This window comes from Bos taurus, chromosome 4, assembly GCF_002263795.3.
Source record: "Bos taurus isolate L1 Dominette 01449 registration number 42190680 breed Hereford chromosome 4, ARS-UCD2.0, whole genome shotgun sequence".
NCBI lineage: Eukaryota > Metazoa > Chordata > Mammalia > Artiodactyla > Bovidae > Bos > Bos taurus.
In genome coordinates this window covers 61,975,527-61,988,557 of record NC_037331.1, presented here as the reverse complement: position 1 = coordinate 61,988,557, position 13,031 = coordinate 61,975,527, and the positions used below count along the sequence as shown (strand labels likewise).

The 13,031-nt window shown below is 44.9% G+C and overlaps 1 protein-coding gene across 3 annotated transcripts in view; it reads right to left on the bottom strand.

Annotated features, from left to right (window-relative positions):
- DPY19L1 (dpy-19 like C-mannosyltransferase 1) overlaps window positions 1-12,205 on the bottom strand; it is a 92,516-nt gene extending 80,311 nt beyond the window's left edge. For all 3 annotated transcript variants that reach the window (XM_010804278.4, XM_002686820.7, XM_059885881.1), the window contains exon 1: window positions 11,847-12,205. In XM_010804278.4, coding sequence (XP_010802580.1) covers window positions 11,847-12,144 — 298 coding nt within the window. In that variant the 5' untranslated portion in view covers window positions 12,145-12,205. The remainder of the gene's footprint in view (window positions 1-11,846) is intronic.
- Between the last annotated feature and the right edge of the window lie 826 nt (window positions 12,206-13,031).

The window sequence follows — 13,031 nt, the reverse complement described above, 5'->3', positions numbered from 1 at the left end:
TTAAAATGGAGGAAGTCTTGTTCAGGCTTCAGAAGCAGGAGAGCAGGCCTCTGATGTGCTTCTAACCTGCTGGACACTGCCCAGAATCCATGCCTGCCTGCAAGCACAGCAAGTCTGGAAGCACTTTAGGTAAGAAAGGGAGTAGGTCTTAGAATTTTCTTGAGCCCCTAAGTGTCTGGCCAACCCCCTCTTCCCTGCTACCAGGGTCTAAGATGTCTTATGACTCACAAGATGAAACAAACAGCATTGTAAAAGACAGTAAACCAGAGCTGCTTTTTTGTATGCAAACTAATGATGGTATCAGTTTGTGTGTTGGAATTATAAGCGGGATCCCTCAAAGCTGCAATTTGAAGTCTCACCCACGGTCTGGCCACTGCCTGGGACCTTGGGCCAATTGGGACTCCAGATTGCTCTCATTCAGGACTCGCCAGCGTTGTTCAAGTCTGGATGTTGGTGATGTATTGCTGTTAACACATGTATGTTTCACATATATGATAATGAAGGACAGGGAAGTCTGGTGTGCTGCATTTCATGGGGTCTCAAAGAATCAGGCACAACAGCGACTGAACAACAATGCTATTACTTCTCTCCATTGTTTCTAATTTTTTTCTTTTAATGACTATATTTAAATTAAGTCAAATAATCTATAAAAGGTTGAAATTGTTTATGTGTTTGTAAGGCACTCTTTCGTTCATGAATCCTTCAAACCTAAAGCGAAAGTAAAAACTTTCCACCAAAATTACTTTTATCACGGTTCCCTATGCTGGAGTACTTGAGACTGAAATATAAGCCAACATCTGTACCTTTAAAGATAAAATCTTTGAGAGATAAGATTTAGGTACATAAAATAATGAGAGAACACCCGCACCCAAGTAAATAGCACAAAGTCTATGAACCGTAAGAAATCTGAGAAGGCAGATCAATAATGGCCACTCAGGGCAGGGTTTATTAAAGTGGGATTGGGTGGGCAGAAGTGAGGGGGAGAGGTTGGATTTCAGGACATGATTACAACTTAGGTGAGGATTTATGTTGAGTAGCCAAAAGACAGCTACAATAAAGCTGGATGTGGACTCTGATACAACATAGCAAAAGAATTCCCATCACTAATATTGATGATACAGAATACACATGATACTGACAATAATGAGGTGTCAACTGAAGGCTCACTCACTATATATACAGCATGTCTGGCTCTCAGAGCTCTATGAACACCAGTGGCGCCGGGGATGAGGTGGTGGGGGCTCGGGTATTGTCATAGCTACTCAACCAGTGGTACCAAGAACCGGAGCCAGCAGAGTGCGCCCTGGGCCAGAAATCTCTGCATTTTGAAGAGACCATTTACTCTCACACTCACACCACACAAACATTATCATTTTTTACTGTGCGCCACGATGTACAAAAAAAGGTTCAGAAGCACTTTCAGTCAGTAAAGAAACAGAGCAAGATTTAGAAAGAACATCATAAAGCAGCAACATAGAGCAAAAGTGATCTAAACCCTGGGATTGCATTAGAATCATCAGTGTTGCTACATAAAACTAGAGATGTCTGAGTATTAATCCAGGGTGCCTAAATCTGAAACTCCAGGTTTTCTTATTTTAATACTTGAATGATTCTAATCTACAGTCAAGGTTAATGATCACTGGTACAGAAACGGCTGGAGCAAAATATTCATACATGTTCACAAAATGTAAGAATCGGCTGCTCTGTATTCCACATGTTTTCTAGCAATAATTAGGTCACCTGGGAGCTTATCAGAAATTCAGACTCTCAGGTCCCATTCCAGATCCCCAGACCCCTGAGCTGATTTATAAACACTTCTAAGGGCAATATCTCAACACTGACAGCACACTGGAATCATCGCGGAGCTTGGACACTGCTAGACCTGGTACTGGGGATGATTCTAACGTGCAGCCGCGGATGAAAACACTGATGGCGGTGGGGCATGTTAAGACTGCATCCCTGAGCCCCCACTCTCAGAGATCCTGATGCAATAGATCTCACTTGGGGCTTAGAAAGCTACATTTTTAACAGTTTTTGTTATGAAAAGGGAAACAAATTCAAAAGGTATTCTGAAGGAAAAAATTGTCAAAATCCTGACAGCTGAGAATTATAATTAAGAAAGGGAAAGAATTAAAATTAAGAATCAAATTCTTCTTTACATTCTTAAGAAGAAATATTCCTTGGATTTCATATGACTTATTTAGCCTCAGTTTAATTTTCATCAAATGTGAAATGAGGGTTTTTACTTGGTTATCTCTACTCCTAGCATTTAATAACTCCACATAGCTACAACTGGGGACGTCCCTGGTGGCACAGTGGTAAAGAACCTGCCTTCCAATGCAGGAGACACAGGTTCAATCCTAGGTTGGGAAAATCCACTGAACAAGGAAATGCCAACCCACTCCAATATTCTTGCCTGGGAAGTCCCACAGACAGAGGAGCCTGGTGGGCTAGAGTGTATGGGGTCGCAAAGAATCGGACACAACTTAGCGACTGAATAACAACAATAGCTACAACTACTAACACTAATAAGGACTTCAGATTCTCCAAAGGGCCTCCATGATTATTTTCTGTTTTCCTTTTGGATATTTCTGCTCCCCAAACTAAAAAAAGCCTTGGCAGGTTTGACCCTTTTAATTTGTTTTCTTGTTTCAGTAGGCAAAAAACATACTCAGTTGATTAATAAGACACTGACTCCCAAAGTGAGAAGCAGGATTACTTTAAAATTCAGTCATGACTGGAAGAAAACCATATAGCTCCTAGATAAGATCAAGAATTCACAGTGGTCTACGTAATTATACTTGTAAGGTTGACCATAGTTAATTTGAATCTCCTCCATATATCTGACACTGAGCAAAATAGTATCTTACAACAGTTAGGGAAAAATTAAGAAATTTCAATTATCATGAATAAACCTATTTATCAGTTGTAGTTCACTGAGCACTTTCAAAGATTAAGCAAAAAGACCCAGACTTCCTTTTGAGGCAAAAAATGGCTCTTATTTTCCCATGAGGCCCAAGGTCACATGACTAGGATAAACCAAGGCTTCCAGGAAAGCCTGAGTTTCATGACTCTGGTTTTCTTCTCATTGGAAGCTCAAGCAGAATAAAAATGCTAATAAGCACATTTAACCAAAAGGATGTACTGGCATAAAGGAGAAAACTCCTGAGAAATAATTTAAAAATCAAGGACAAAGGTTTACTTTGAAGTGAATGAAAACAACATGGAAAGTAAATACCACCCCCTCCAAAAGAGTATAAAAATTAGACTTCTAAACAGAGAATTATACAATGTAAATTTTCACACTTTAAAAATATTTATGTATCAGTTCAGTCAATTCAGTTCAGTCGCTCAATCGTGTCCGACTCTTTGCGACCCCATGAATTGCAGCACGCCAGGCCTCCCTGTCCATCACCAACTCCCGGAGTTCACCCAGACCCACGTCCAAAGATGCCATCCAGCCATCTCATCCTCTGTCGTCCCCTTCTCCTCCTGCCCCTAATCCCTCCCAACATTAGGGTCTTTTCCAATGAATCAACTCTTTGCATGAGGTGGCCAAAGTATTGGAGTTTCAGCTTTAGCATCATTCCTTCCAAAGAACACCCAGGACTGATCTTCTTTAGAATGGACTGGCTGGATCTCCTTGCAGTCCAGGGGACTCTCAAGAGTCTTCTGTAACACCACAGTTCAAAAGCATCAATTCTTCGGCGCTCAGCTTTCTTCACAGTCCAACTCTCACATCCATATATGACCACTGGAAAAACCATAGCCTTGACTAGATGGACCTTTGTTGGCAAAGTAATGTCTCTGCTTTTCAATATGCTATCTAGGTTGGTCATAATTTTTCTTCCAAAGAGTAAGCGTCTTTCAATTTCATGGCTGCAGTCACCATCTGCCGTGATTTTGGAGCCCCAAAAAATAAAGTCTGACACTGTTTCCACTGTTTCCCCATGTATTTGCCATGAAGTGATGGGACCAGATGCCATGATCTTCGTTTTCTGAATGTTGAGCTTTAAGCCAATTTTTTCACTCTCCTCTTAACTTTCATCAAGAGGCTTTTTAGTTCCTGCCATAAGGGTGGTGTCATCTGCATATCTGAGGTTATTGCTATTTCTCCTGGCAATCTTTATGTATACACATATATTAAAGTGTGTTGGTCGCTCAGTTGTGTTTGACTCTTTGTGACCCCATGGACTATAGCCCACCAGGCTCCTCTGTCCATGGAATTCTCCAGGCAAGAATACTGGAGTGGGTAACCATTCCCTTCTCTGGGGGATCTTCCCAACCCAGTGATTGAACCTGGGTCTCCTGCATTGCAGGCAGATTCTTTACTGTCAGAGCCACCAGGGAAGAAGCCAAATATTAAAAATATTTATGTATATACACATATTAAAGTAGACAATCTTAATACAACTACCCAATACATGTGTTTTTAAAGCAATAAATTCTAGCTTCCTTTTAAAATCATATCTTCATATAACATGGACAAAAATATTTCAGAAATCTAACAGTAACTTACATTAGCAATTTTAATAAAGTAATTTTCTCTTGACTGAAAAAAAATGCATTTCAGTTTTTAAAGAACAAGTAGCAGGATAAAATATACACCTGAAATAATATGCTAGGCTCACTAAATGCTTCTCAGCAATCAGAGTGAAACTGTAAAGCTTTAGTAAATCTAACAGGAAAAAAATGTAGAAGCTGCATCTCTTCCCTAGAGAAAAAAAAAAAGATCCATATATACACAGTACACCCCCAGGCCCATCACATGAAGCAAGAGATTTTAACAAGTTCATTAATCAATAAGCCACTTAAGTTTTAAGGTTACAGCTATGGATTCTCAAGGCTATGTATTCTCTCCAAATTTCAAACTGCTCTTGGGTAGCACGTTTTGCTTATCTCTTAAACGATTAAGAAAACTATGACACTGATTTTTAATATTTCGCTCTGCTTTCTTTAATGACAATCCCAACCAACCAATCAGAAACAATTCAAAATTTAGTAGTTTCCAAAAAAAAAAAAATAGTTATGCAAAGACAAAACAGAGGCTGACAGGTTGACCATAAGGATTTAACAAACAGAGCAATTCCCTAAATGAGCATAAGCCACCAAAGTAGAACTCTTGCTAAAAAAGTGATTAGGTCTTGGAACATATGATTAGGTCTTGGAACTACTAAATATGTTCCCATTACAGTATCTTTGACAGTTGCCTTAGATTATAGATCTGAAACCTACAATTTGACAGATGTATCAAACAAGTCAAGATAACTGTTGTTTAGCTGCTAAGTCACATCTGACTCTTTGTGACCTCATGGACTGTAGCCCACAAGATGACTCTGTGGGATTTCCCAGGCAAGAATACGGGAATGGATTGCCATTTCCTTGTCCAGGGATCTTCCTGACCCAGGGATTGAACCTGAGTCTCCTGCTTGGCTGGCAGATTCTTTATCACTGAGCCACCCAGGAAGCCCCAAGAAGCCAACATACCTTAACTTTAATCTCTGACTTCACTCAGTGAATTCACAAGAGATGTCAGGCCATTCACCTGTCTCACTTAAGTTGCCTCGTATATAAAATTCCAGGAGTTAACTTTTTAGATTTTCATGAAACTTCCAAGGAGATCAAAGATGAGAAGAGTGAGAAATCAGGTCTTTTGTTAGGGACATTAAAATGGAGGAAGGACATTAAAAAGCTCAGGCTTCAGAAGGAGACCAGGCCTCAGACCTTCTTCTGACCTCCCTGGACACTGCCCAGATTCCATGCCTGCCTGCAAGCACAGTGAGTCAGGAAGCGCTTTAGATAAGAAAGGGAGTAGGTCTTAGAACTCTTGAGCCCCTGGAGGTCTGGCCAACCCCTCACTGTCTAACGAAATCCTATGACTCACAAGGTAAAACAGCGTGGTAAAAGTTAAATCAGAGCTGCATTTTTGCATGAAATCAGTTTGCAGCCTGAGATTATAAGCAAGAGCTCCCAAAGCTGCAATTTGAAGTCTCACTGGTGGAGTGGACACTGCCTGGGACCTTTTCCCAACTGGGACTCCAGATTGCTGTCATTTGGGACTTGCCAGCACTGTTCAAGCCTGGGTTGTAGGTTGGCCCAATTTGGTGAGGTATACGCTGTTACTTCTTTCTATTGTTTCTATTTTTCTTTTAATGATTATACATTTAAATTAAGTCAAATAATCTTCTATAAAAAAAACTGAAACTGTTTATTTGTGAGGAACGAGTGGTTTCTTTTGTTAATGAATCCTTTGAATCCAATATGAAAGTAAAATTTTGGCAAAACAGTCTTATTTTAAAAAAAACAAAAAACTTTTAAACATACTAGAAAACAGTGGCACTCTGCTAGTTATGTAAGTACTTTATGATCAGTATGAAAACATGGGGAAAAGAGTCTGATCTGTGACATTTGCAGCACTGAAAGGCTGCACAACAAAAAGCAGTGGTTACTGCAGGAAGTAACGGGAAAACACAACGTAGAGCAATAGCTTATTAGGCAAATTGGAGCTGGTGTGAAAATAAGAATAAATCCTCATTCTTCTCAATTAAAACAATATTCTCAAATTAAAAATCTGTCAAGATGGCAAGTTTTCATAAGTTACTGGCCAAATGGTTTATAAACTTCATTTTAAGATATAGTTGGTGCTACTGTAAACTAGAAGATAAACCCTTGGTCACCGCAGTGAATCACTCAGAATTTCTGTGACTGATTTTGGTGATTATGCTAGTAGGTTAACATTTGCTGCTATGATTAAAATTACAAAATGCCATCCAAGAATCAATTACATGTAGTCAAAGTACTAAAAAACACACTTGATAAATTTGTTACTTTGGAAAGGAAATCAAATATAAGGAAATATGCCAGGCCAACATGAAGATATATGAGCTCTTAAATGCACTTACGAGGGGGGGTGGGGGGAGATAGTAATAATGCTAAGAAAATAAAAATTAGTATTAAACCAAAAATAAAACTTACAATAGTTGTACATTTATGTACTCTAAAAATTAATTCTTCTGGTTTTTAAACTTGTTCCTGCTTAATGATTCTTGAATAATGAAAGATCATCCATGGAGAACTGATCTTTCCTATGAAAGAGGACTGCTTTTTATGGGATTAACTATAATGTTTATAGTGTTTAAGAGCATGAACTCTGGAGCCATACTGCTTGGATTCAAGTCTTGACCTTTCCACGTTCTAGGAGTGACCTGGAGAAGGCAATGGCACCCCACTCCAGTATTCTTGCCTGGAGAATCCCATGGGCGGAGGAGCCTGGTAGGCTGCAGTCCATGGCGTCGCTAAGAGTCAGACACAACTGAAGCAGCTTAGCAGCAGCAGGGGTGACCTTGGGCAAGTTATTTAACATCTGTGTGCCTCACATCCCCCATTTGGTAAAATGGGTATGACAATCAGTGTCATGGTAAAGACTGAGTTAGTAGTTAAATGAGTTTGAGATAAGTCAGTTAATCTAAAGTAGCTAGAACTATGCCTGGTACACAGTGAACCACACATATGCAGAAATGCTATCACCAATTTCCAAGAATTTAGTATTACCCATTTGCTGAAGAGAGAAGGCAATGGCACCCCACTCCAATACTCTTGCCTGGAAAACCCCATGGACGGAGGAGCCTGGTAGGCTGCAGTCCATGGGGTCACTAAGAGTTGGACACGACTGAGTGACTTCACTTTCACTTTTCACTTTCATGCATTGGAGAAGGCAATGGCAACCTACTCCAGTGTTCTTGCCTGGAGAATGCCAGGGACGGGGGAGCCTGGTGGGCTGCAGTCCATGGGGGTCGCACAGAGTTGGACACGACTGAAAGCGACTTAGCAGCAGTAGCAGCATTTGCTGAAGACTCCCTATTTTAGGTTCCCTCTCAGCCCTTTTATGTCCCTCGCCTACTTGACATTTGTACTTGGCCTTCTCACAATGTCTCAAAGGTAACATGTCCAAGATAGAATGAATTCTTGACCTTCTCCCTTAAATCTGTCCCCTCACCACATCCCTAGTCTTCACCATCTCCATGAATCTCCAGTTAACACAACAGACATATCAGATGATAAACGGCAGCCCACAGTCCATGTTGGGAAAACAACAGAAATTAAAAGAAACCTTGGCAGACTTTGTTGTCTGTGTCCACATTTAAAAGAGGGGAGGGGCAGTTACACTAGTTCCAGGGGACTGCTGCCAAGCAGGAATGTCAGTTCTCTGCTGAAGGACATGGATACCCAGATGCTCAGTCATGCCCAACTCTTTGTGACCCCATGGACCATAGTCCACCAGGCTTTTCTGTCCAGGGAAGCCTGTGATGAGGGACAGACTGTTCCTTCAGGGAAGCTGAACATCAGATTTTAAAGCTACTGATGCCTCCTTCCACGTCATCCCACCCGATTCCGATTTGTCTGAACTGTGGCTTAGCTGTCAGGGTTTTTTTTCAGTTTCCAGGTGACACTAGTGTACAAGCAAGATTGAGAACCAGTCTAGTCCAGGCCTCCCATTTTAATAAGTGTACAGACTGAGACTCAGAGAAGCTGTATGCTTAGCTCAGGCACCAACAAGTTTGAAACAGGTACAGAATCAGCAAATAGTTCTTCTAAGGCTGTTTACAAACAGCATTTTTGAAAAAGGTCAGAACAGAAAATCACAGTGTACCGTATATTACAGGGTGAGTACAGTACATGACCTTTTAACTTTAAATATTGTGTACATACTGATCCTTAGTCTCCATTTCCCTTTTCAGATTCATTCTCCTCCCTCTCTGTCTTGTTCCCAGCCCCAGGAGGCTGACTTTACACAATGATTCAGCTGGGCCTCCTGCCAAAGGTCAGCCAGTGAGAGGCACCAGTGGGAGATCAGAGGGTGGGCAGGAGTGTCTGGGATCCCTCCTCTTGGGTGATCTTGCCCCCACTGCACAGCTTTCCCTGGGTTCAGCTCTGGAGGGAGCTCCCTTTCCACTTCAAGTCCAGAAGAGGTAGCATCTTCCCACTGGTGACAATCCCTGGTGCTTCAGTGTCCTTTGTGGGTTTCTTAAACCTGCTCATACTTCTGAAAACAGGCCACTTATTAAATCCGTTTCCTGCCAGGACATTGACATACACAAATAGCTTGACAGACAGACGCATAAATGTACAGGGTTGGATTTTCACAAGTGTGAGCAGGTTTAATGGAAATTATGTTGCTTACTGAAGGTTGTGGTCAAAAAAGTTGGAGAAACACTCCGTTTTTTCTACTACACCATTGCCTCCCCTGGATGATAAAGGGAGCTACTGAGTTGAAACTTCTAAAAATAAACATTTCAAAAACCTTATGACTGTTACCATTAAATAGTAAACAGTACCTAAAAGAAAGACATGTTTAATAAAACGGATTTTTTTTTTAACAGAGCTTATACTGCTAAACAGTGGAAAGGGCCACTTTGACAAGAAGTGAGTTTCCCACCACTGCTCTGCACATGTGGAGGAGATGAGAGACTAGGAACCCCAAGTTAGTCTCTCTTTAAAAGACGTGCTTCTGTCAGGGAGAACCAAATGGTTAAAATTTCTTCCAAAACATAAATGAAGCAATTTTTGTCATAGCAAAATACTGTAGTAAAAAACCACACCATGTCAGCTCAACTCTCACTGATTTGTGGAGGGGAAAGAAGAGTGAAATGAGGCAGCTTTCAAAAATGTCCAAACCCTGCTCCTTTTCATGGATCTGAAAGTACAGATCCAGAGAAAGAACTAAACATCCCAGGTCTGAGTATTCTCCAGAACCATCTTTCAAGCTGCCTTATGGCCCCACGTAAACAGCTATCAAGGACAGAAAGTCTCTAGACCTTGATCTGGTCATCCAACCTCCATCCATCTGATGGCCGCAATGCCCAAAGTACATCCAAAACTGTGGGACCTTCACTGTACCACCTCCTAATACCCAAAGTGCCACACTGCGATAGTAATACAAAACTGTACTTAGGTCTGGGCATTACTAGATCCAAATATAAGCCATCCAATATAAGATTCAAAAGAAATGCAATTAGGACCAAAGAAAATATGGACAAAAATGGCAACAGATATTCTATGGTTTGTTACCGTAACCTCCCTGAAGGAGTGATACCATTCCATATTTTGCTACAAAGTGGTTAATGTTTACAGCAGATAGTGGGGGAGGAGGGGGGGGCAATTTCATCCTGTCCTGGGTGCATGCTAAGTCGCTTCAGTCCTGCCCTACTCTTTGGGACCCTATGAACTGTGGCCCACCGGGCTCCTTTGTCCATGGGATTCTCCAGGCAAGAATACTGGAGTGGGTTGCCATTTCCTCCTCCAGGGGATCTTCCAGATCCAGCAATTGAATCCCACGTCTCCAGGGGCTCCTGCATTGCAGGCAGATTCTTTACCACTGAGCCACCAGGGAAGCCCCCTTCATCCTGTCACCAGATATCAAATCAGTATTATGCATGTGCTTTTATAATAGCAACTGAAATTATTAAATGCTTAGATACAAACTGTCTAGCCATGCTGTACCCCAGCTCCTTTGGGTTCTGCTCCTCAGGACATGCCCTGGAGTAAGTAGGGCAGGTGATAATCCTGTGTCATAGAGAAGGCAACACTCACAAAGGAAATAACTTCAAACTTAAACCAAACTTAAACACCTTGAACTGGATCAGGAGCCTCTGTCTCATCCACTGTACCATGCTGCCTCCCCAAGGTGAATTTATCTAACCTGCACATTGACAAGATTTTTCACGCTCACTACTGAAAAAAGAGAGAAATATACTGAAAATACTGAATTTTTCTAAGCTTGAATCTATCATAGAAAAAAAAAGTACCCCTATAGTAATATCAACCTATTTGCATCCATTAAAATGTGTGTGTGATGACTGTGGCTTTTTATAATTGAGTGGCTTCTGGTGGTGCCTGTGATCTCAGGGGAGGCTGATATGCTATATTTTGTTCCCTGATCTATACTGAACTCCAAATTCTTTGATATCACTAAGGGAATTAGAAAGGACAAAGAATTAAATAATTCAGTAGCCAAAGTCCATTAATGACATTATATAGGAAAGGCAGTGTTACATCTTTTTACTAGCTGACTTAGAAAAATCAGGCCTATCATTCAAACTGCTATAACTTGCCTTATCAGAATGTCAATCAGGAAACAAAGGAAACCTGAAGTCGTTCCACAACACGCGAATGTTTCAACTTTATTTTTTTCAGCACATCATTACAACATTATCCGTTCGGTCAACGTAGTGGATGAGGAGGAGAGCCCTCCATACCAATCATTGCTAGGTCAGCAGGGTCCCAGCTTGGGCGCCCCAAACACAACGCGACCTGAAAAGTACTTGCGGAGGGGAATCACAAAGTGCCATCGGCGGTGTTTGCAGTCAAGACGAAAAAGGCACGCTAAAATTTAATGATAAGTTTAGCAACTTTCTAGAACAGCGGACGAGCTTTTGCTTTGAGCTCAGCAGAATCGCTTCCAACCCAAAGCAAACCATCCTCCCGGACAGGGGCCGAGATAACGGGAAGGCGGCCGGTCCGCGCCAATCAACAGCGCCTGAGTCTGGTTAGCGCAGACCTGCCAGTTCGCAGCCAGGCCGGGCAGCTGTTGATCTCGGGGCCATTTTTTTTTAAGCAGAGACAGAGAGCAAGTAGAAAAGGAGTGAGGAAGGCTGAGCCTGAGGGAGGGGGAGTGAAAGAAGAGGTAAGGACGTCCCAGGAAAAGTCGAAGAGGGCTGCAAACTGGCGGAGACCGACCGGCGGAGCTCGGCGGCGCGGAAGCGAGAGGAGAGCGGAGAGAAAGGGTAGAGGGGGCCCGCGCCTCAAAGTTCCGCGTCCCGGCGGCGCCCGCGCGCTGGGCTGCTCACCTAGCAGGAGCGTGGTCCAGGTTCGGCCGCGCCCCGAGCGCCGCAGGCCCAGCGCCCCGCGCAGCCCGGCCGCCAAGCGCCCCCCGAGGCCGCCCCCGGCGGGTGGCGCGGCGGACTCGGCTCTGGGCCCCTTTCTGCCCGCGGCGCCCTTGCGCCTAGGGGACGGGGGCGCGCGCTCGGGCCCGGGCTCCCCGGCGCCGACATCTGGCGACCCCCTCAGCGGTGACTGCGAGGCGCGGGGCGGCTGGGGCGGCTTAGGGGCCGCCTCCCGATGCTTGTTCCGCGCCTGCAGGACCATCTTGGCATAGTCGCGCCCGCTCGCTGCGCGCGCCCGGACGGCGGCCGGGAAACGCCGGGCTGGCGGGGCGGCCCCGGCGCCGCTCACTCTCCGGCAGGCGGGCGGGCGGAGGGCGGGCCGGTCCCTCCCCGCGAGCGGGGAGGCGGGGAGAGCTGCAAGGCCGGGCGGCGGCTGCCTGCTGGCGGTGCAGCCGGGAGGCGGCGCCGGACTCGAGCGCCTGCCGCCGTTGCCGCCGCTCCGGTTGTCACGGCGACCGCGGAACGCCGGGGGGCGGGGGCGGGGACACTGTGAGCTGCCGCGGCCCCGCTCCCGCCGCCCCTCCGCGCCGGACGCGCGCTCCCGGCCGGCCAACGCGCACGCGCGGACTTCCGGCGCGGGCGGGGGCCGACCTGGGGCCGCCCTGCGACCCGTGCCCTTCTTCGGACCCTGCACGGGGCTCGGCCAGGCGAGGGCACGAACCGCCTTCCGGGAGCAGCTGTCCCTCCCATTGGGAACGGCCGGGAAGAAGAAAGGGCCCTCTGGGGGAGGGGGCCGCTGGTGGAAGTTTCGGACCCGATTAAGGCTGAAAGTGGAGCCCGGGGAAGCCCGCGTGGCCCCAGCAGCTCGTAGCGGGAGCGGCTGGACGGGGTGGGGCGGGGGCGGGGGCGGGAAGACGCTCGGGAATAACCGCGCGGGGGCGCTGTGCGAGCGCTCTGGCGCCTCGGTGGCTCAGCCGCTGGAAAAAGAACCTAACAAAGTAGAGCCACTGGATCACGTTACTCCACGACGTGTGGCCTCTCAGTTTAGAATGCTGCTGAAAGCAGCTCCCGCGCTGACGGATGCGACAAGCAGGGCACCCTGATTTAAAATGGCATCAGAGTACCTCCAGGGGAGCTGATAAGGATCGA